At 51.5% G+C, this 24,007-nt stretch overlaps 1 protein-coding gene across 11 annotated transcripts in view; it reads right to left on the bottom strand.

Moving 5' to 3' along the window:
• tns1b (tensin 1b) overlaps positions 1 to 24,007 on the bottom strand; it is a 221,163-nt gene that overhangs the window by 136,450 nt on the left and 60,706 nt on the right. For all 11 annotated transcript variants that reach the window (XM_035394356.1, XM_035394360.1, XM_035394357.1 and 8 more), the window contains exon 2: positions 1,506 to 1,620. In XM_035394356.1, the coding sequence (XP_035250247.1) occupies positions 1,506 to 1,620 (115 nt within the window). The remainder of the gene's footprint in view (positions 1 to 1,505; positions 1,621 to 24,007) is intronic.

Below are 24,007 nucleotides of genomic sequence, written 5' to 3'. Positions count from 1 at the left end.
AAGGTGGTTCATAGGCAGGTATGAAAAATTAACTTCCTGTTACTGTAAAAAAACATACTTCCCTTTGACAGTCACAGGAGTCAAATTAACACGCCGGACCCACAACATGCACTAATCGCAGTGTAAAGTGCAGCTCTGACACATTTAAAACATTTAAATTCCACGCTGTATCTGAGCGTACGCCTCGCGCAGGCAGGAATGAACAGGCCGAGCAGACCGACGATGACATAATGACATAAGCGCTGAACGCTGCGGCGGCTCGTGGCGGATTTACCGCCGTTCCCTCGCAGCGCCGTGCAGCTGCAAACCGACGACAGAGCGCCAGCGCATCTGTTTTTCATGAGGTGGGGTGGCGAGCGGCGGTTTTTACGTTTCCGCGTCGCCCCCTGTGGCCAGGCGCTGTATTGCAGGAGCGCGCCGTTTGACAGGGCTTTGGCTGCGCCTCCGCCTCACAGCTGAGGGGACGCTAAAAACTCGTCCTGGCGCGGTCCGGCCTGACGTAAGAGCAGCGGCGAAATAAATCACGCTCAGCGCAACGAACAGCCGAAAAGCAAGAGATTTATTTGCTTATTTTCTTATCGCCGCTAGCAGATTATTTTGCGTTTTCCTGCCCCTCGTTTCCTCTCGTCTCGGTTCGAAATCGTCGAGCGTCACAGAAAAAAAATACAATAAAAAAAAATCTCTCATTTAAAAAAAAAAAGCAATAAATGGCTGTTTTCCACACGGCACTCCTGAGAGCAGAGAGAACAAAAGAAGAGGACATATCTGTGTTTTTAGAGGCGATAAATCATTCCTGCTCTGTGCCAAGGGGAGACTAGTCTTTCCACCATAGATGCCAGGCCAAACAATGACCCATTTCCCGCCTCAGGTTGGCATGTGCAGGGGTACCCCAGGGTACCAACTGGACCCGCCTTTTCACCGCAGAAACCCCACAGGGACTGCAGAGCGTGCCTGTTTATCGCCGCCCCTGTGGCCAGTTCCCAGTACTGCAGCCCCTACCCATGAGCCTCTTCACTCAGAACTCGCATTCAGTATCGCCCTGGAGCCCATTACTGGACGAACTCACGCCCCGCAAAGAGGCAAGTCATAATTATACTGAGTCAAATAAGCATAATTTCCTCTACAACCAAAACAGTTTATAGTTTCTTGATTAAAATTTTAAAGGTGTCGTCATCAAAAACAAGTCTCAATACCAGACCCACATGATGGCTGGGTTTTAGACAGAGCTTCTATGGGTGATGAGCACTCTGGAAGGTTAATGAGTGATGAGGCATTAGCAAACAAGGAAAGCTGCTCTCTCTGGAAGTCCTCTTTGCTTGCATCATCACCCCCAGGCCTGCCATTCGCCCTCAGACTTGGCGGGAGAGTGAATTTGACAGTTTAACTGTCGCAGATGTCCCCCCGGGTGCCCGCCCCCTGTGCCCCCCCCAGGGTCCCGTCCCCCCCGTCCGTGCCCACGCGGTCCCCCCCCCCCCATGCTCCCCTGTCCCCCCCCCCCCACTCACCTCGGCAGACCAGGCCATCCTTGCTGACCGCTTGCTTGCACACGCCGCAGTGCTTGCTCTTCTTGAACGTCTTCACCCGGAAGGTGTGGGAATGCACGGCCTCAAACTCTTCCGGCTGCAGGGAGAGAAGGAATAAAACGATTGTGTATTAAATAGATAAACATTTATAAAAGACAAACCGCAATTCATTGATTAGACACAATGGCAAGTACAGCATCAACAACTAAGATTTTCATCCCACCCCTAATCTTCAACAGGCTCACAAATGTACCCATTCACGCCCCACCCCCCACCCCCCTTCCCAAATTCCAAAGAGTTTATTACCCTCCCCACTCAGCTCAAAATATACACAGTCCAATAAAAGTTAGAATATGATGAAAAAATGATAGGTGCACACTGTACATGCTAGCAACCAGCAACCGCTGCCCCTTTCACCGTGCTACGCACTGAGATCCTCAACATGTGCCAAATACGTACACGCAATCCACCCATCCAGAAAATGCAGCGTATGCATGCCCCCTTTCAGAACAAGAACCCCGAACCCCAGCGCGGAAATGTGGCGGAAAAGCTTTGAGGGCGGCAGTTCACTGCTCGCCGTTACAAAATGGCTTCCATGTCAGCAGTACGGCCGGATGAAGGTCAGGACACAAGCGTGCACACGCACGGGATGTGCCAGAGATCAGGAACATATAAATCAAAGCCGTGTTATACCAGAGGGAGATGCTCCACACATTTTCCATTAAGGTACGTATCGAACGCCACAAGAAAAAGCTTATCGTAACTTTTCAGGCTGGCCTACCTCGCGGAAATGGAACGCACAAAAATATCGACATAAAATTCATAAAGAAAAAGACCGCAGCTCTTCGGAACACGAGGCAAATACACAGTTACCGTTCTCTAGTTTGACATTGTATATTTTTAAAAATACCCTACTGTGAAATATACTTATTATTACATTTTCAAAAAAGTATTTTTTTTTCACATTGCAGTGTATTTGACTTCTGTAATGGGCTATGATCGAATGTGGTGTCGGGAATGTTAAAATCATGAGGCAGCCTTATACTGTGTCAGAGACCGGAGGCACACAAAGCGTCACTTTCCCATCATGCCGAGCGCAGATTATGACTTCTGCTTTTCAGCGTTCTGCATTTTATTCACTGTGAACCCAACAAACCCAGCAGTACCCGGCTCTTACACCCGACTCAATCATCACTGGGGTGTGCACCCCAAACATCACACAGCATCACAACACTATCCCTTTAGCTTCAGACACAAAACCGTGAGGCAACATGAAGATGATGTCATACAGGACTCAGTCTCGTTAGGAATTGTTTTTGTTCAACTTCTCGGCATCAGCAGGAAAAAAGACCCGGTACGTTCCCTAATAAAATCAGACGTTCGCCTTCTTCCCCGCGGGATAAATGATAAAACTTTATGCGAAGCCAAAGTGAAGCGAAACCCCAGGACCCCACGAGCCAGTGACACAACGAAAACAAGCCTTTTCACGGGCCACCGGTGATGTCACACCCCAAGCGCTCGCCAAGTAATAATTTAGGGTCCGCAGCTGCTGAAACGTTTGGGGGTTTTTTTTTCCACCACAAATGCCAAAACAGTCACAGTCGTACCGCACCAACCGACCACTACAGGTGCTCGGTCGTTATGATCTTCCACAGTGGCACAGCTGGGGGTGTGACATCACAGGCAGCCAATCAAAAGGCCGGGAATTATGAAATGAAACTGTCAGCGTTGCTGTGTCACCAGACAGGCTCAACCCCACAGTCCTACCACTGCTCCATCCACGTAACCAGGAAACTGAACTGAGACAGTCACAGGGTCTTTACTGACTGCACAATGACTCCACCAAAGCCACATTTATTTGTTGCACAGCACAAGCAGATTCTAGCCACTGATTTTGGTGTATTTTTCTGTTCTAGCTGCTGGTAATGGTAGCCTTAACACATGCAGAGGTGCAGTGAAGATAATGTGTAATTATCGCTCGTGTTTATTTTTTGGAATATTTTGCTTTGTTTTTTATGGTTGAACATGACAGTGAGGAAGACAGGAAGTCCTTTGTTCGGTATTGTTTTTTTCTAATTATTCATGTTTCATGTTTCATGTGGTGCATTCCAGAATGCCAGCTCTCAACCCCATATACAAATCTCCCAATGAGGCTGAGGGTTTGATTCCCCAGAATGGCGCTTTCTGTTCTGTGATCCCCTCCCTGCTCCCCACATCCAAATAATGGGGGGGGGTAAAGTATTTTACTTAAAAAAATATATATATATATATATATTATTGTCCACATTGCTTTGACAGAAACTACTGCAGGTAACAGTCTGTCAGCGCAGGACTACTGTCCTGAGAGAGACATCTGTGAGCACCCCCCCATTTTACCCCCCACCCCCCACTACAGGCGAAGCGGAGGCACATGGGGTCCGTCCAAAAACAAGACAGAGTCAGAGAGAGAAAAGCTGCTTCCTGTCGGAGCTGCAGGTGTGTCGCCTTAGCTTTCTGAAATGGCCTCGCTCCGACAGCATGAGCGGCTCAGCCGAGGAGAGCTCCGCCCACTCCGCCCGCTCCGCTCGCTCTCCTTCCCATAATTACACTCTTCAGCCGTTCCTTTTCTCCGTCTGTCTTCTGTCTCTTTTTTTTAAATCCCTGGGGTAAGAGGGAAGTCAGACCGGCTGATTCCACAACGCCGTCCGACTCGGTTCCGTCTCTTTCAGAGCGGTGGACCGCATTCCCTCTCTCCCTGACCCCCCCGTGACATCACTTCCTGTCTGTATTTACTCAGTTGGTTTGCATTCGGTAGTCACAGTCAGAGGCAGCCACCATCCCCCTCTAGAGATCTGAGGCCCTCGTAGTCCATTTGAATACAAACAGCACTCTGAGCCTCAGTGCACGTGTGCAACGCGGGCCTACGCAGAGGTGGATTCTGGGAAACGAAGTCAAAGAAAAGCCTACAAGCCCTGACCTGCAGCAGCGGTGAGAAAAGCCTCTGGAGCCCGCGATGAGGCCCCCCGGACCCTGATAAACACGTGCGCGGTAAGGCGAGGCCGCGGGGCGAAGCGCTGGGTCTTAGCGCTTAGCGGAGGCTTTGAAGGCGGAGAGCGCGGAGCACGGCGGTATTTCACACGGCTCACGTTAGCGGCGGCGCGGCGGACAGGCCTCAGATGTGCCATGTGGCTGGCAGACTGCGCACCTCATAAATCAGGCTCCGGGGAAGAAGGCCCGCGCTGGGGAGGAAGGGTGGGGATACTGGGGCGGGGTGGGGCAGGGTGGGGCGGGGCCTAACACGCCAACACTTATTTTTAAAAAAAAGACAAACGCGACCGAGATTCCGGCTTCCTGATTGGTCCCGGCCTTCCGAGCCTCACGCCCGGTGGCGTGCAGATTTTAGCCCCCGAAACGCCGCCACGGTTGGTGGGAATCACGGGGCCGGGGGTGGGGAGGCGGGGTCCGGCACGGTGGCGGCGACCCGTGGGAGCGCATCTGGAGCCGAACGGTCTTTCTCACCCCCGGGGGGGGGGGGGCTAGGGTGTCGACCTCCTGCTCCGGGCCCAGAAATATGCCCAGATTAACTTCTCATCCAGCATTAGTGAAAAATTTGGCCGCAGCGAGAGCCATAATCCCGCTCTGGAAACAATTAGGGCCAACGCCGGGGAGCAGACAGCGCTCCCCACATCACAGGCAGGTCGGCTTTCAGCCAGCAGGGAGAACAATGAGAGGCCCACAAACGCCATATTATCCTTCATATTCATACGCTATCCTTGTTTCCGCCAAGTCCCTCCACTCCAAACGCATGCGATAAAAAGAAAAAAAGTGAGGGCAAACTATGGCCATACATCAATGGTGAACTATTCTGTTCAAATACGAGGCAAATATGAAAGAATTCAAATTGAGTTTTAGTGGTCTGGATTCAATCAACATTTTGACCATAGGTTTGCAAATAAGACTCTCCAATAAGTGAAAGCATAACTTCTTTTTCTTCACAACGCAGACACAGTTTGGCAAGTCAATTTCAGAAATGGCTGAACTTGCCAAACTTTGGCTGTAGGGGAAACAAAAGGTAAGAGTCAAACAAAATGTTCAGAACAGAATGTTTATTGAATCCAGGCGAGCCCTCGTACTGCTCTCTCACAGAATAACACAAACCCTCACAGTGATCTCTCACAGAATAACACAAACCCTCACACTGATCTCTCACAGAATAGCACAAACCCTCACACTGATCTCTCACAGAATAATACAGAGCCTCACACTGCTCTCTCACAGAATAACACAAACCCTCACACAGACCTCTCACAGAATAACACAAACCCTCACACAGACCTCTCACAGAATAGCACAAACCCTCACACTGATCTCACCCAGAATAACACAAACCCTCGTACTGCTCTCTCACAGAATAACACAAACCCTCACACTGCTCTCTCACAGAATAACACAAACCCTCACACTGATCTCTCACAGAATAACACAAACCCTCAGACAGACCTCTCACAGAATAATACAAACCCTCACACAGACCTCTCACAGAATAACACAAACCCTTACACAGACCTCTCACAGAATAATACAGAGCCTCACACTGATCTCTCACAGAATAACACAAACCCTCACACTGATCTCACCCAGAATAACACAAACCATTGTTATAACATTATCCCCTCTTCTCTCCTCCCCACTCTTACTCTCTTTTTCTGACACAGCAGTGGGCCGGTCCTGCTCGGCAGGAAAACGTGCGACCCGGAGCAGGCGTGGTGCAGCACGGAGACAGCCAGCCAGTCGCCCCGGTTACGCCACGCCCCTCCCCCTAACGCGATTAGCCTAATCCCGTTAGCCTAAAACAATTAATGGTGCCATGCAGGCCTCTGGGCTGGCACTGCCCTCTCTCGGGGTCGGGGAGGGGGGCAGCGAGCGGGGTCCTGGCGCTTATAGGCTGAATGATCTCTGGCCGGAGTATCGCCATGGAGACTGGCTGGGGCTGCGAGTGTTTGCTCGTACGGTGGGACGTCACGGCTGGCTGGCGTGTTGGTAACGACGAGTGGAAAACTGGTTTTTGAGCAGACACTAGAGATGCGCTGAGCTGGACAAGATGGCCGCCACAAACGAGCTGCCCGGCCGAGTCCGGAACTCCACCAGCCGGAAACAGAAGCCCGACAAGCAGAGAGGGATCTGTACGGCTCAGAACAGGAAGTGACCTCAGATATGCAGACGTGCTTCGGCACAATGAGCACGGTGAACAGGGCCTGGACAGACTGAGCTCCAGATTGCACTCACCCATGAACCTAGACATATCTACTTATTCCTGTGTTTTTGACTCCGGTCTTGCCAACACTCTCACATGAACACTGCGGGAGCTCTGCTCGCTGGAAGGGCTGTTGTTCACCAGAGGGTCTAGGTAAGCTCTGATCTGTTTTGCCTGGCACCTGCTGCTATATTTTGCAGAGAAGCGAGAAGTTGAGCAACCGAGAAAGCTCACGCGTCTCTGTAACAGCAGGCTTCCTGGCTGACAGGAGCTGGGCGGTGCTGCTAAACACATTCATAATTTGTAAAAAAATATTTATAAATAAAAGTCGTCTTTGCCGCAGAAGCTGAACGTTAGTCACACAGGAAGTGACGGGGCGCGTTACCGACGCGACCGAGCCATTCCGTCACCCCGGTCGTCAGGACAATTGGATAACCGTTTCCATGGCTCCGATTTGCTCCACGGCGGTGTAGCCGCGGGCAACGGACGCCATCGCCATAGAAACGCTTCAGGCAACGCCTGCATCCGCTCCCCAGTTCAGATCCATTCGTATCAGGAGCAACAGGACGCCATCAGACGTCTACACTGACAGGGACAGCACAGGTTCTTCAACAAGCACGGCCATCCCTCCTTTTGTCAAACAGAAGAAAACGCACCAGTGTGTCTCTTTGTCACACACACACACACACACACACACACACAGGACGCATCACAGGACTGACTGCACTGGGATGGGGGCGGGAGGTGGTGAGTGGGGGGCTCTGTTTTCGTCTCCCTCCCACGGCATTAAGGGGAAGGCAGACCAGACAGGAAGATGTCTCAATCCCCAAATGTTCAGCACAGAGAGAACCGCGTTCAGCCCAGCGTTCAGCCCGATCCTGCAGAGACTGAACCCGCACACCCCCCCCCCCCCCCCCCCCCAGCCGGCTCGAGACCATAAAAGAGCCCGGAATGGGTCCGACACAAGCGAGGAGTCTCTCTCCAGCCGTTATCTCATCCCTCCTGTTATTCGTTAACTTTTTGGAAAGAAGGACCGGCAGGCAGGCGGGCGGACCTCCTGTTTTCACCGCCATTAAAAGATGGTCCGCGACGCTAGCAGGTGCCCTTCGGCTACAAACATTCATTTTACGAGTCTAATTATCTTTCCAGGGGACGAAAAAAAAACAGTTTTGGATAAACCGCCCTGTTTCTTAGGCTCTTTAAAACCCACGAATGGCTTTCGCCTGTTTACCCCTAAGCACCAATGTAAACAGTCTAAATATAGCGCAAAGTTTCAACAAAAAAAAAGTGTGACTCTTTTGTAGCTCTAATTGTTTCGGGTCATTAGGAGAAGGAAGACGTTTGTTTATCATTTCGCGAGTGATTGGAGACCGGGGAGGGGTACGGTCTGGGGGCCTGGGGTGGGCGGGGGGGGGGGGGGGGTAAATGTGGGGTACACACCAGCCCTAAACGGTCCTCTTTGTAACCGTGAGGGGGGGTGTCGTACTTTTCAGGAAGACTGCCAACCACGCAAATACCCATGCCTGCAGTCCCAGAGTGGCACAAAAACAGGCCCCCCCAAAACCCCCAAACACCGGACCCCCCCCCGACCCAACGACAGCGTGCGCACAGAGCGGTGCTGGGACGCTAAGCTCATGGGAACGGGACCCTCTCCATTCAACACCCCCCTAATACACACAGCACTGCACACAATGAGAGGGAGGGAGAGAGAGGGGGGAGAGAGAGGCAGGGAGGGGGGAGAGAGAGGCAGGGAGGGGGGAGAGAGAGGCAGGGAGGAGAGAGAGAGAGGCAGGGAGGAGAGAGAGAGAGGCAGGGAGGAGAGAGAGTAGTAGCAGTAGTGATGCTCTGGCAATATTGTAATGTTCAGTCACGCCAAGACAGCATTATTGAATTGAACTGAAATGAGAGAGGGAGGGAGCAGGAGAGAGGAAAGAGAGAGGGAGGGAGTAGGAGAGAGGAAAGAGAGAGGGAGGGAGAAGGAGAGAGGAAAGAGAGAGGGAGGGAGTAGGAGAGAGGAAAGTGAGAGGGAGGAAGTAGGAGAGAGGAAAGAGAGAGGGAGGGAGAAGGAGAGAGGAAAGAGAGAGGGAGGGAGTAGGAGAGAGGAAAGTGAGAGGGAGGGAGTAGGAGAGAGGAAAGTGAGAGGGAGGGAGAAGGAGAGAGGAAAGAGAGAGGGAGGGAGTAGGAGAGAGGAAAGTGAGAGGGAGGGAGTAGGAGAGAGGAAAGAGAGAGGGAGGGAGAAGGAGAGAGGAAAGAGAGAGGGAGGGAGTAGGAGAGAGGAAAGTGAGAGGGAAAGTGGTGCAGGTGAGTTCGGGGTCACAGGGTCACTGTGTCCTGTCGTAAAGGTAAGTTTGCAGTGCCTGACTAATGAGGTCACGCGCATGAGGTCGTTATTACAGCACGCTAACGTCCCAGTGAGTACAGCTCGTCTGAGCGCCGCCCCGTCACGCGGAAAGGGGAAAAGGTCAGGGGTCGCCCAGGGAGATTTGGGACCCGACCGCTGCAGCCCTCAGTACGCACCTCCATCCCAGGGGAGGGTGGAGAACCCTGTCAGAGCACAAGTAGAGCGAGCGAGGTTAGCAGAGAGTGGGGTCACCATAGAGAGGGAGGGCTTACCATAGAGGTGAGTGGGGTTAACAGAGAGAGAGGGGGGTTAACAGAGAGAGAGAGAGAGAGAGAGAGAGGGGGATTAACAGCAGGAATGAGTGGAATTAGTAGAGAGAGGGCTTGGCGGAGAAGGACGCCTATCAATCACACATCCTTCACCACTGTCTTGCTCCCATTTCAGTAATGATATGCACCAGCATGGCGGGTGACCTCTCTTACAGAGATGGATCAAGGCTGGGGGGGCTGGGGGGGCCGGGGGGGGGGCTCTTCTCTCCTTCATCTGTTTTTTTCCCTGCATGCCGAGAGGGAAGCCTGGCATGGTGCCAGCTGGCACAGCTCCTGATTGGCTGCAAGCGAGAGAGCGGGAAAGGCAGCTTGCCGGGGGGAGGGGGGGAGGGGGGAGGGGTGCTCCAGGAGACAGTGGGGGTTACCCCTGCCAGGACCCCAGGACCACCAGAGACTAACACCCCAATTTGTGTTCGCTCCTTCTGAAGTACTGTTGGCTGTTCATGGTGAAGTGACACTTAAAATGGCCTGAACTTGCTCTGTGGAATACAGCCAATCAAATCACTGGACTGTCCCAACAGTGGAATACAGCCAATCAACTCACTGGACTGTCCCAACCAGCAATCGGCTTTCTTTGAGACGTCATATTCAATTTTCGGTCACAAAATGATAACTTGGAAAGTTTGCAATACTTGAGCTGATGTGTCACCATAAAGACAATGCTGCTTGTAGATGAAATATACGAACACTCATAAGAATATATATGTAAACTTTATTATCAAAAATATGTTTTCACCACCCTGATCTTCATGAGTTGACAAAATGAAAGAAGGAATCATACGTATGTGAACCACCAAATCCAAAAAAACAACTGCCAGCCATAATTGCTCATTACTACATGTGTGTGTCTGCAGTCAACATCAGTACCAGCCTTTACCTTGTAGCCAGTTACAGTCCCACTGCACAGCTGAGCTCTAATGTACCCTCCATAGGTAAGCCCTACAGCCAAGACCACAGCTCCAGTGAAACACATCATGCAGCATGCGCATAAAGCAGACTCCTGTCCCTGCCATGAGCAGTGAATTTCTCATGTAACGCTGCAGTACATATGTCCCGCAGGGGCATAAAACTCATAGTGCAAAACTCGTAGTGACAACCGATTAGCATAAAGCCTGCATATTACTGCAGCTGGTCCGGGAAATATCTGCGACTATTAAATCTGCCCATAGAAGTTTAACCAAAGTTTAGCTGAGGAGCTTAAACCCCAGAGCTCCCCTCAGCCTCCTGCATACAGTTACTCCGCTCTCTGAACGCAGTCTGGCTCACAGTCAGAGCCGTAATGGCGAACACAGTCTGGCTCACAGTCAGAGCCGTAATGGCCGCCGTGCTCTGAGCCGGGAACAGAACTGCTTTTCCAGCAAGCAAATGCATTCTTGCTGAATAAGGTCACCCTTAAAAAAGCTCTTTTCCTCCTGGACAAGGAGAGTTCCCCTAAACGGTTCCCCAGGTTAGACGCGCTCATGCAGGACCGCTTCCAGAGCGCAGGCCACACCCTCTTACTGTTTACACTCGCAAGCACAGTGGCAGGCATGAAGCGAGCGCAAACACACACACACACACACACACACAAACACACGCACGCACTCACACTCACATACACACACACACAAACACACACACACGGACACACACTAACCCAACAAACATGCACACACACACACACGCACAAGCATGCACACCCATACACGCTTAAGGGTTGATGGTTAAACCATCTGACCGGTTGAAATGCAAGAATAGATTTCAGCTCGTAAAATGCAGTAACCAAGCAGGCAATGTTAAAGCACATTAACGTACGCTTTATGCTACAAGGCAGTTAGCGGGAGACAATCTGTAACCTGCAACAGGTCGTTCTGTCCTCTCTAAAGCACAAGTGCATCTTCGCTTGATTGCTCTGGAGGGAGATTACTGGCCTGCTTTGGATAAACAGGTCACAGTGAAGCACTGTCTGGACTTTCTGGAACATGCCGTTAGGACCTTTGCCAATTTCTAAACTTTGAAACAACATAACAGGATTAAAGAAGCCTGCGATACTGTTGTTAAGTCATATAGTGTCTTTTTCTTTGACATATCCGTTGAACAGGCGGTTTTAAAATGAAACTGTCATGACAAATAAAGGCTAATATTTAACCCAATCCCAGTGGTGTAGTAATTAAATAAATTATCAAAATCAGAAAATATTTCAACACTTTTATATAAAGCAATATACTTCTAAAATAGTAATTGCTGTTAAGTGCTATTTATTTATTTACTGCAAATATATGCACCAATATTAGCAGTATTATAGCAGTTTAGTCCATGGCTCTGAAGGGAACAGAAGTGCTATTTTGATGTGCTTTATCTGCTCGTGTCCTGTCTGCGGTCGCTTCCCACATCACCATCTGAGCGCAGAGGCACGCTCCGTCCGCCGCTCGGTCTGCATATGAGACAGCTTACGTCCGGGTCAGAGGAAGTCAGTTGTTAGGAGATGCCCTGGCCTGTCGTGGTGGGTCCCATCTGCTGTCTGATGCAGGGGGGAGGGGTCTACCTGACCCCCTGCCCTCTGCGCAGTCTAATAGAGCCGCATCTCACGGCTGAGAAAGGCCATCACACACATACTCCCCTAAGACTCGCACACACATATACTCCCCTACGTTTACTCCCCTCAGACTCCCACACACATACTCCTCTCAGACTCCCACACGTTTACTCCCCTCAGACTCCCACACGTTTACTCCTCTCAGACTCCCACACGTTTACTCCTCTCAGACTGCCACACGTTTACTCCTCTCAGACTCCCACACGTTTACTCCTCTCAGACTCCCACACATTTACTCCCCTCAGACTCCCACAAGTTTACTCCTCTCAGACTCCCACACGTTTACTCCTCAGACTCCCACACGTTTACTCCTCTCAGACTCCCACACGTTTACTCCTCTCAGACTCCCACACGTTTACTCCTCTCAGACTCCCACACGTTTACTCCCCTCAGACTCCCACAAGTTTACTCCTCTCAGACTCCCACACGTTTACTCCCCTCAGACTCCCACACGTTTACTCCCCTCAGACTCCCACACGTTTACTCCTCTCAGACTCCCACACACATTTTCTTTCACTGCTGCTCTATTCTTGGGCTCACAAAACACCACCCAGCAGGGCACATGACCTTTGACCCCTCCCCATCCCCCTCCCCCACCTTCCCCTTTCACCAACCCTACGTTCACACACACTCTCTCTCTCTCTCTCTCACACACACACTCACTCTCGCTCTCTCTCGTTCTCTCTCTCTCCCTCCCTTCCTCCCTCTCCCTCCCTCTCTCTCACGCATACCCTCACACACACAGAAATTGGGGCAGAAACTTGTCTCTCAGGGTCACATGTGTGGCAGTGGGGCCCCCACATGAAGCCCCTGAAATAGGATCTCCACCTCCTCCTGGGGGGGTCGAGGGGAGGAGGGAGGGGGGAGGGAGGGAGGGGGAGCATGCTGGGTGAGCAGGGGCTGGTCCAGGATTGTCCCAGGACAGCAGAGACCACAGGGGGGCTTTCATAATCACCAACTGATTTATTTGCCAGAAAGACCAATGAATTAATGATCATAAGAAAAGCAGAGGGAGAGGGAGAGAGAGAGAGAGAGAGAAAGAGAGAGAGGACAGAGAGAGAGACAGAAAGAGACAGCCACAGAAGGGAGGAGGTATGTTGCTCTGGACGTGGGCTCGGTATCCGAGGAACAGATCCCACGTTGTGGAGGAATGCTGCCAGTGGCCTTTTGCCAGTTGTGAGGAACTGTAAAAGTTCATCACCAGCTCATTCACAGAGCGTCCTCCCAACAAGCCGGAGGGCCTCGGAAAAAAAAGAAGCCATTTTCTGACTTCTTTGCCTCCAGTCAAATTCATTAAATGTCAATCTAAGCACAGAGGATGACCGCCAACAGAAAACAGATACAAAGACTCATACTGTCTTTGACCTTCTGGGAGGCCACAGTCCAAGGTTATCCATGGATGCAGCATGCAGAAGATGGCATCTCATTTCTAGAGTTATCAAACATAAACTAGGATTATCTGGGGAAAAAAGAAATCGCTACAGTTTAGGAAATTATGTGCGCAAAGTACTTTCCCGTAATGGTATGCAAACATGGCCGCCGTTCGTTTCTTTGAATTAAAATTTCAGGAGATGTGGCGAACGCAAGCGAGCGCGTCCTGAGAGGGTTCGCAGATGCATTTCCTTTCATGTGATTCAAAAGCAAACTAGGGCACAAAATGAAGGGGATATTAATCTGATTTATCTGTGCTGTGCCTCAGAACCGCTCCCCAGCTCAATACGGCACCAGAAGATGAAGCAATCCCATGATCCTCTCCTGCCGCGAGTGGGTCAACTCTCGCTGAGAGTCGCAGAATATGTGGCCTGTGGTGTTCGCCACCTCCGCCACCCGTTCACAGAGGTCCTCCACACCAGGTCCAGACAAAAGGGGGGACACATCCCTAACAGAAGCTGACACACAAACACACACACAAGCCAAACCACAACCACAATGACAGACACAACCACACTCACAAACGCAATCACAACCAAACCCACAACCACAACGACAAACACAACCCCACTCACAAGCACAACCACAAGCAAAACCACAATCACAACGACAAACACAACCACACTCACAAACACCACCACAATCACAGCAACAACGACAAACAAAACCACACTCACAAACACAACCACAACCAAACCCACAACCACAATCAGAACCACAACGACAAACACAACCACACTCACAAACACAACCACAAATACAAATCACAAACAGTGTGTGAAACCACCTCCAGATCCACTTCCCAAACGCACTAGAGGAGTAAACAGCCATTTCCAGCATCTACAGAGCTGTCACTGAACTGCTCATTCTGCTGTAGTCTGTAAATGGGACAGTATGACCCGGCCCAGACTGATTTACTGATTAACTGATTAATACATCGAGTATCGACATTTCAGTTTGAAACAATACACAAAGAACAAACAAAGTTGCAGGGGCAGTGATTACCGAAACTGAGCAAGTGGTTCCAAATGACTATGAGCCAGCCCCACATTCTGAATTCATTAAAGTCAGACAGGAACTTAAACTGATGAAGTTTTAACGATTTCCAGGACTGGCTGGAACAAAACCCAGCAGAGGGGGTCCCCTGGTCCGTGTCTGAGAAGCCCCGTGGCTCTCCAGAACCAAAGTTGGAAACTTCACAGTTCAGAAACTAGCGCACTGACGACTACATCGCGGCCCACTCACACTCACAGCAAGTCACTTCCTCTTACCGCAGAGAAGACAGGCAAGTGAGCATAAATTTCACGGACCTGACAGGTTAAGCCAGCGGAAATAAAGAGCGGTATACCTGCGGGCTAGCCCGAGCTCCACGCCAAGCATAGGCTAACCCGAGCTGCATGCTAGCAGAGGCTAACCCAAACTCCCCACTAGCATGGCTAACCCTAGCAGTGCATTAGCATATGCTAATCTGAGGTCCAAACTGGCATGTGCACGGGGTAACACAAGCTCCACACTAGCATCAAGTCCCCGCCCCCCACCCCATCCCCCATCTCGCCCCATCTCCAAAACAAGAGCATCTGAAACCAATTAACACTAAATCTATCTGCGTAGTCCAAACACTCTGAATACCCAGCACTGCCTAAACATTTATATTAGCAGCAGTCAGGCAGCGAGAGTGGGCTGCCAGATTCATCATTCCCGGGGTGTTTACGCAGTCCTGGAGCCCGGCGGCCCCGCCCTGCATCTCTGCATCGCCGTGCCAACGGCGTCACCCACACTGCTGAAGGGGGTGCTGCTCACAGGGGCTTCGCTCAACAGGGAGGGGGGCCGGTGGCCAGGATCCCGCGGGATAACCAGCCCCTCTGATCCCCCCTTAAACGCCCGGGGTAGGCGCACGAGAGCTGTGCCCAGCCCCGCCCCCTTGGCTAACACACGAGGATTCTCAGTTTTTGGGGGGATTTGAGACTCGTGTGGCATGGCAACCTGAAAAACCGCTGGCATGGTGATGCAGCCGAGGGGGTTATAGGGTTGGGGGTGGGGGGTTATGGGGTCAGAGATGGGGACTCCACTCATCCCGCACCCCACCCCACTCCAGCCCTGCCCCGGGGCGCCCTCCGAAACCTTCAGAAAACCCCGCTCTTAAACCCTCTATTGACTGGGCCGCTCTCTCTCCCAGCCATTCACACCACGCTGGAGAACAGCGTAAATCCCCCCTGAAGCACGCACCCAGAAAAAAGGGCTGTTACCCCCCATTTGGCTGCCCCACACAATGCCTGCACCCCCGCACCCCTGCACCCCGCTCCTGTCTGCCCCGGGACCCCCACTCCCCAGGCGAACACGAGAGGGGGGGGGGGGGCGTCTCGTAGACCACACACAAAAACAAAAACCCAAAGAGCTCGCTGCAGAAGATGGAGTCACAGAGGCAGTACCTTGAATTCCCGATTCCCCCCCCTGCAAGGTTACCACACATTTCTCTCACTCTACCGGGATTGGATATGATGAAAATTCCAGGTGCCCCTCAGGCGGATTTACAGATGTCAGTGCAGCATACAGAGAGCTAAAAAGGTACGTGCACACACACACACACACACACACACACACACACAGACACTCTCTCTCACACACACACACACACACACACACACACACACACACACACACACACACACAGACACTCTCTCACACACACACACACACACACACACACACAGACACTCTCTCATACACACACACACACACACACACACACACACACACACAGACACTCTCTCACACACACACACACACACACAGACACTCTCTCATACACACACACACACACACACAGACACTCTCTCACACACACACACACACACACACACACAGACACTCTCACACTCACACAGCTCTGATAAACACATCCCCTTCTCTGAATCTCCTCCTGTATTTCGCTCATCATGGATGAGACAGACCAGTCTATTGTGTAATCAGATCAGGACGGCTCTGTGTGTGCAGGAGAGCTGGACAGCTCTGATCTTCTGGGCCCCCTTAAGCAGAACAGCCCTGCGTGTGTGTGTGTGTGTGTGTGTGCGAGTGAATGTGTGTTTGTGTGTGTGTGTAGGGAGAGAGAGAGAGAGAGAGAGAGAGAGAGAGAGAGAGAGAGAGTGGTCTTATCTTGACACTGCTGCAGAAAGACAAGGGGAGAAGTAATTAAGGAAGAACAGAGTAGGGTGGGGGGGCGGGGTGGGGCGGGGGCCCTCGTCATCACTCGATTTCCTCTCTCCCGGGGGGTAGGAATGTGACCCCTTCATCCACTAACCTCACATGGGACGGTCACCTGCTTTTCATTTAGGGAGAAATGCACCTACGGCATTCTGGCCTCTCTCTCTCTCTCTCTGTCTCTCTCTCTCTCTCTCTCTCTCTGTGGGCCCCCACCCTCCCTCACACACACACACACACACACTTCAGTTCAGGGGCTGGTGCAGGGCTTGGAGGAAATGAATCAGTCATCCAGAAGTGGAGAGAGAAAGATCACGCTTTCTCCACACACTGTTACACAGAGAGCGAGGGGGGTGTGACCAGAACGGCTCCCCTGATCCAGCCACTCAGTGTGAAACAGGCCAACTGCTTCTCTTACTGCACTAACACGCATGTTCAGACTTCTCTTACTGCACTAACACGCGTGTTCAGGATTCTCTTACTGCACTAACACGCGTGTTCAGGATTCTCTTACTGCACTAACACGCGTGTTCAGACTTCTCTTACTGCACTAACACGCGTGTTCAGGATTCTCTTACTGCACTAACACGCGTGTTCAGGATTCTCTTACTGCACTAACACGCGTGTTCAGGATTCTCTTACTGCACTAACACGCGTGTTCAGGATTCTCATACTGCACTAACATGCGTGTTCAGGCTTCCCTTACTGCACTAACACGTGTGTTCAGACTACTCTTACTGAACTAACATGCGTGTTCAGGATTCTCTTACTGCACTAACACGCGTGTTCAGGATTCTCTTACTGCAGTAACACGCGTGTTCAGGATTCTCTTACTGCACTAACACGCCTGTTCAGGATTCTCTTACTGCACTAACACGTGTGTTCAAACTACTCTTACTGAACTAACATGCGTGTTCAGGATTCTCTTACTGCACTAACACGCGTGTTCAGGATTCTCTTACTGCACTAACACGCGTGTTCAGGCTTCTCTTACTGCACTAACACGCGTGTTCAGGATTCTCTTACTGCACTAACACGCGTGTTCAGGATTCTCTTACCGCGCGTGTGTCCGGTATACACTCTCACGGGCCAGCATACGTGTCTACGCTGTCCAGATTCTGCATGGGATCAGCTAACACAAACTTTCTCCTTTTTATCAACCCATTTCATTTTGTAATGCAACACATATCAAAAAACAATGTGCAGTATATCCATTACAAAACCAACGGGGGTTAGAGAAGAAATTTCCATTGCACTCCTTAAATGTGTGTGTGTGTGTGTGTGTGTGTGTGTGTGTGTGTGTGAGTGAGTGTGTGCGTGTGTGTGTGTGTGTGTGTGTGTGTATGTGCACATGTGTGTTTGCATGTGCATGTGTGGGTGGGTGTGTGTGTTTGTGCGTCTAAAGAATTCATATAAAAATATTTTAAAACATGTAAACTCCAACCAGAGGAAGAAGTAGATCAGCAGGGATGCCAACTTATAAAGGAAGCAAAACAATTTTTTATGACAAAACAATAATATCATCATGCTTACTTTCTTATTATGCAGAAAGGCTAAAGGGGTACAACGTCTCTGTATAACTTTGCTTGTGCAATTGGTAAAAATGCACCAACAAAAAAAGATCAATTAAAAATAAATATTAAAGCAGTTCAAATGACTATGATGAGGCTACTTTACGAAGATAAAATTCCCACTTAATTTACAGCATCAGTCTAACTATCTAGCCCATCACATTGTCGATATATGGCGATAATATTAGCCATAGCATCAGACTGATAACTCATCATTTTAAGCTACTATCAGCCGATATTGAAATTATATTAACTATATATTTATAGTTGGTAATGTCAAAGTTTTCCTCTTGGCCTTTTTTTGGTACCAACTTCCTGGTAAACACGTCAGGACCGAGCGGATTCATGCTTAGCGTCAGACGCAACAAACCCGGCACCCCAGAATGATGCATTAGGGACGCTAATGGACCCCCGATTCTCCGCGCCCCGGGGTCAAATTCTCGCCCGGACCGAAAGCGCGGCGGCGGCGGTACGGGACGGGTGCGTCTGCGGCTCGGGGATCCCTTAATTAATCACTCGGCCTCGTTATTTCTCTCCGCCAACGAACCGTCGGACCGAATGCCCCCCCCGAACACGGGTATCTAAGACGGGGGGAGCGCTTCGTCCGGAGCCCTTCCGAATTTGGGGGGGGGGCGCGTTCTACGCGTCCGACAGCACGTGGACGAGAAGCACGAATAAAAGTCAGACCGTCTGACGGCGACTCTCAGAGCGTGACAGAACTGAGCTTGAGATGCCATTAAACTGTCAGAGCGGCCTTACGCATCACACACGGGGCCCCATAAACCACCCAATCCGTCACCATAAATCCATCGGCTCTCTCAAATGCTACCTCATTTAGAACTCACGTTTCACGCACGTGTTTTTAGAGGAGATCGCATGTGTCGCAGGGTAACAGTGAAATTAAGTGAAATTAGCTTCAGGCCCAGGGCCTGAAGCTAAATTAAGGCCTGGGGGCCTGAGGCTAAGTTAAGGCCCAGGGCCTGAGGCTAAATTAAGGCCTGGGGGCCTGAGGCTAAGTTAAGGCCCAGGGCCTGAGGCTAAATTAAGGCCTGGGGGCCTGAGGCTAAATTAAGGCCCAGGGCCTGAGGCTAAATTAAGGCCCAGAGGGCTGAGACTAAGTTAAGGCCCAGGGCCTGAGGCTAAATTAAGGCCCAGAGGGCTGAGACTAAGTTAAGGCCCAGGGCCTGAGACTAAGTTAAGGCCCAGAGGGCTGAGACTAAATTAAGGCCCAGAGGGCTGAGGCTAAATTAAGGCCCAGGGCCTGAGGCTAAGTTAAGGCCCAGGGCCTGAGGCTAAATTAAGGCCCAGAGACCTGAGGCTAAGTTAAGGCCCAGGGCCTGAGGCTAAATTAAGGCCCAGAGGGCTGAGACTAAGTTAAGGCCCAGAGGGCTGAGGCTAAGTTAAGGCCCAGGGCCTGAGGCTAAATTAAGGCCCAGAGGGCTGAGACTAAGTTAAGGCCCAGAGGGCTGAGACTAAGTTAAGGCCCAGGGCCTGAGGCTAAGTTAAGGCCCAGAGGGCTGAGACTAAATTAAGGCCCAGAGACCTGAGGCTAAGTTAAGGCCCAGGGCCTGAGGCTAAGTTAAGGCCCAGAGGGCTGAGACTAAATTAAGGCCCAGAGACCTGAGGCTAAGTTAAGGCCCAGGGCCTGAGGCTAAGTTAAGGCCCAGAGGGCTGAGACTAAATTAAGGCCCAGAGACCTGAGGCTAAGTTAAGGCCCAGGGCCTGAGGCTAAATTAAGGCCCAGAGGGCTGAGACTAAGTTAAGGCCCAGAGGGCTGAGACTAAGTTAAGGCCCAGGGCCTGAGGCTAAGTTAAGGCCCAGAGGGCTGAGACTAAATTAAGGCCCAGAGGGCTGAGGCTAAATTAAGGCCCAGGGCCTGAGGCTAAGTTAAGGCCCAGGGCCTGAGACTAAGTTAAGGCCCAGGGCCTGAGGCTAAATTAAGGCCCAGGGCCTGAGGCTAAATTAAGGCCCAGAGGGCTGAGACTAAGTTAAGGCCTGGGGGCCTGAGGCTAAGTTAAGGCCCAGGGCCTGAGACTAAGTTAAGGCCCAGCGTTTGTGATTTACGACCCCCATTCTGTTAGTCGGTGCAATTTTTGAGATCCAATTAAAGCGCAGGCCCGTAATAAAGCCTGGATTTTTCCTAACACTAACCAAGCGTTCACAGAGAGGGGAAGAGGGGCAGACGCCGAACGGTAAATCAGGGTCATTTTTTGTTCGGCACTTCGAGTCCCACCCCTAGGTCTCGGCGGCTAACAGCGTGGAACAAATAACCCTCTTAGCGATCGGACCGAGATCAGGCAGAGACAAACGGTCGCCATAGCCCAGAGACGGTCTCCACAGCCAGGGAGCTGCTGCGTCCATTAAAAAGAGAGCCAGGAACCGTGTAGAGACAGTCTACGTTTACAAGGACACACAAAGACAAACAAAATGCTTTATGCACAAACCCTGCAAAAACAAAAACATGTCATGACTGCTGGGATCCATTCCAGCTGGATTCCCAAAAGCGTGTGCCACAAAATCCTCAATGCATTCATTGTTCAAAAAAAAGTTTAGACAAAGTCACAGATAAATGTTTCTGGTATGGTGCGTGTGGTACACAACGTTTGTTTCCTTAATGGTTGTCAATTTACGAAGGAACAGCATGAACCATGCACTCTAATGGCATATTAAAACATGTTCAGAATGTGCAAGCGGAAATGTCAAGTTTATTAGTGAACTTCCCTGATAACAAATGAACGGACGGACCATCAGCAATTCAATTTCATTCCAAGGTCACTTCCGCAACGTTCCCTGTGACTGAACAGCACCATTAAAGGGACATCCAGGAAGCCAGACAAACGTACCATGTTGGGAACAGTCTAACTTTCAAGTAACGTCCCGGAAAACCAAAGAGTCTTCAGCTGGGAACGCTAGCAGGAAGAAATTAGAAACATGGATGAGATGTGAAGCAAAGACCTGCGCACCTGTTTTCAATTTAAAGCGAGCCAGAGCGTTGCCGCTGACGACGGCCGCTGCTGCGGGCTAGTTTTAGCGCACGGGAATCGATGCGAGCTCTTCCCCGAGTCCGGCCAGCGAAGTTCATTGAAAATCGTTACGGCCATTGATTAGCGCGACCGCACCGGCAAACAAATCCACCGCCGGGCCGCCGAGACGCCGCGGCCGGGGCGCAGAACCACTCTCCGTCCGCAGACAAAACTAGCTAACAGCGTTTAGCGAGGAGACCGATAAAGCCTGAGGAGGAAACCGAGGCCGGTAAATTCAGTTACATTCAAACGTCTTTTCCAGCCTCCGCGTGACAACGGGCAGCGTTCCCGCCCCCGAAAACACAACGCTCGTCTCGGAGGTCGACTGGAAGTCCCGCAGCGCCTTATATGGCAAGACTCTGTTCGCAAACAAATCGGAGAATTGTGAAATGGATCGAGCTGAAGTCGGGCCAAACGTACCCGCGCACGTACGCACACACGTGGGTCCACAAACACAGCGGAGGGGAAGAGTGGTGTTTAGCAAACACAGGGGGAACACGATGTCAAACCTAACCGCAAAGGCACTTTCTCTCTTCAGCCCTGCGTAAAAACTTTAAGAGTTTTCAGTCTCTAAAAACACAGTTTCAAAGCAGTGTAAACTAAAAACCTTACACACCATTTCATACTTCATTACTTGAGGTAAGGAATGTACGCAAACATGCTAATCTGGATAAACAACACAAACCCAAGTCCAAATGACTTTGACTTCTCCTTCCTTTTTGAACATTATACATTAAATCAGTACACCAAAGGCATGATTCCTGCCCCCCCCTCCCCCTCATTAGCACAAGGGTTTTATTACGCTTATTCAAAGTAAAGAACAAAGCCAGGAGGCCGTCAGACCCGACATGTCAGCAGAGGTGATCAGTTAGCCGCAGTAATGAGAGCCAGGAGAACGCGCTAGCAGCAGAAGGCCCGCCGCGTCGCGCTGAAAAGCTGAAAAGGCGACAAAGGAGGCCGGTTAGCGCCTGAGGAGGCCGGTTAGCGCCTGAGGAGGAGGCCAGTTAGCTCCTGAGGAAGCCGGTTAGCGCCTGAGGAAGCCGGTTAGCACCTGAGGAGGCCGGTTAGCGCCTGAGGAGGAGGCCGGTTAGCACCTGAGGAGGAGGCCGGTTAGCGGAGGAGGAGGCCGGTTAGCGCCTGAGGAGGAGGCCGGTTAGCGCCTGAGGAGGCTGTTAGCACCTGAGGAGGCCGGTTAGCGGAGGAGGAGGCCGGTTAGCGCCTGAGGAGGAGGCTGTTAGCACCTGAGGAGGAGGCCGGTTAGCGGAGGAGGAGGCCGGTTAGCGCCTGAGGAGGCTGTTAGCGCCTGAGGAGGCCGGTTAGCGCCTGAGGAGGCTGTTAGCGCCTGAGGAGGCCGGTTAGCACCTGAGGAGGCTGTTAGAGCCTGAGGAGGAGGCCGTTAGCACCTGAGGAGGCTGTTAGCGCCTGAGGAGGCCGGTTAGCACCTGAGGAGGCTGTTAGAGCCTGAGGAGGAGGCCGTTAGCACCTGAGGAGGCTGTTAGCGCCTGAGGAGGAGGCCGGTTAGCGCCTGAGGAGGCCGGTTAGCACCTGAGGAGGCCAGTTAGCACCTGAGGAGGCCAGTTAGCACCTGAGGAGGCCGGTTAGCGCCTGAGGAGACCGGTTAGCGCCTGAGGAGGCCAGTTAGCGCCTGAGAAGGCCGGTTAGCACCTGAGGAGGCCAGTTAGCACCTGAGGAGGCCGGTTAGCGCCTGAGGAGGAGGCCGGTTAGCGCCGGCAGGCCCTGCTCTCCGGCAGTAGGGACGAGGCTCCTGGCTTTGAACGCGTAATCGCTAACAGGCTCGGGGACGTGAAACTGACCCAGCTGCTCCCGCTCCTCACCTCGGAGGATCCCCCCCGGGCCCGGCGCGCAGCCCGTCGGCCTCGTAAACCAGCCCCCCCCCCTCGCCCCCGTCCCTCGCTCAGTCGCCCGCCGAGTTTTACGAGCCTCGCGCCCGCCGTCTAATCCTCCCGCGGCGAACGGAGACGAAACGCGGCCTCCGCAGCACCAGCGGCTCAGACACGCCAGAAAGGCCGCTAACCGCTAAAGGCATCGTCTGCTCACTTGCTGCTTCCCTGCGACCGACAAAAACATTGTTATGTGATCACATGGAAGCTGTACGACCTTGCTGCGGATTGGCTGTCTTATCGGCATCCAATAAATAAGAGTGCTGCCTCTGAAGTCTGGACGCTTGCTGCCGCATTGGGTATAATTAATGACGCCAGTCCATTATTGCACACAATAGTTATAATCGCGGTAAATCACCCAGCTCTAGCCCTTGCAGGCGGCATTCTTGCACAGCACTGGAAGATGAGTTTTTCCCATGATACCTCAATCATGCCGATAATTTACAGAGGCCAAAGGAAGCGCAGACTACGCACCTCATCATCGAGTGGTGTTGCTACAGTCATAACAGCTTTGTTGTGCTAGCTAGCGACTTTGGGCTAACAGTGATATCAGTACCATCACTAAGCTGAGGCCTTACATGCAACAAAATGATGACTGCATCATAGAGAAGAACACTGCTTCTAACGCTGTACCCAACGAATCAGTACAGACTGGTGGTTGTTAAAGTCACCTGAAATGCAGCGGATCCTTGAGTTAATAGGCTGCAAGCTTTGATGAATGGCAGAATTAGCCAGTGGAAAAGCTCGTTAAAGCAGCAGTGTCTCTCAGCCCCGTCAGGTCTGTTCAAACGACAAACACAAGTTGTGACCTCACAGAAAGGCCGCTGAATGTAAACTGAATGGGAGCACTGGAGCTAAGCTCTGAGAAATGGCATCCAAGCC

This window comes from Anguilla anguilla, chromosome 15 (genome assembly GCF_013347855.1).
Source record: "Anguilla anguilla isolate fAngAng1 chromosome 15, fAngAng1.pri, whole genome shotgun sequence".
Classification (NCBI taxonomy): Eukaryota; Metazoa; Chordata; class Actinopteri; order Anguilliformes; family Anguillidae; genus Anguilla; species Anguilla anguilla.
This window is presented reverse-complemented; position numbering and strand designations above follow the sequence as displayed.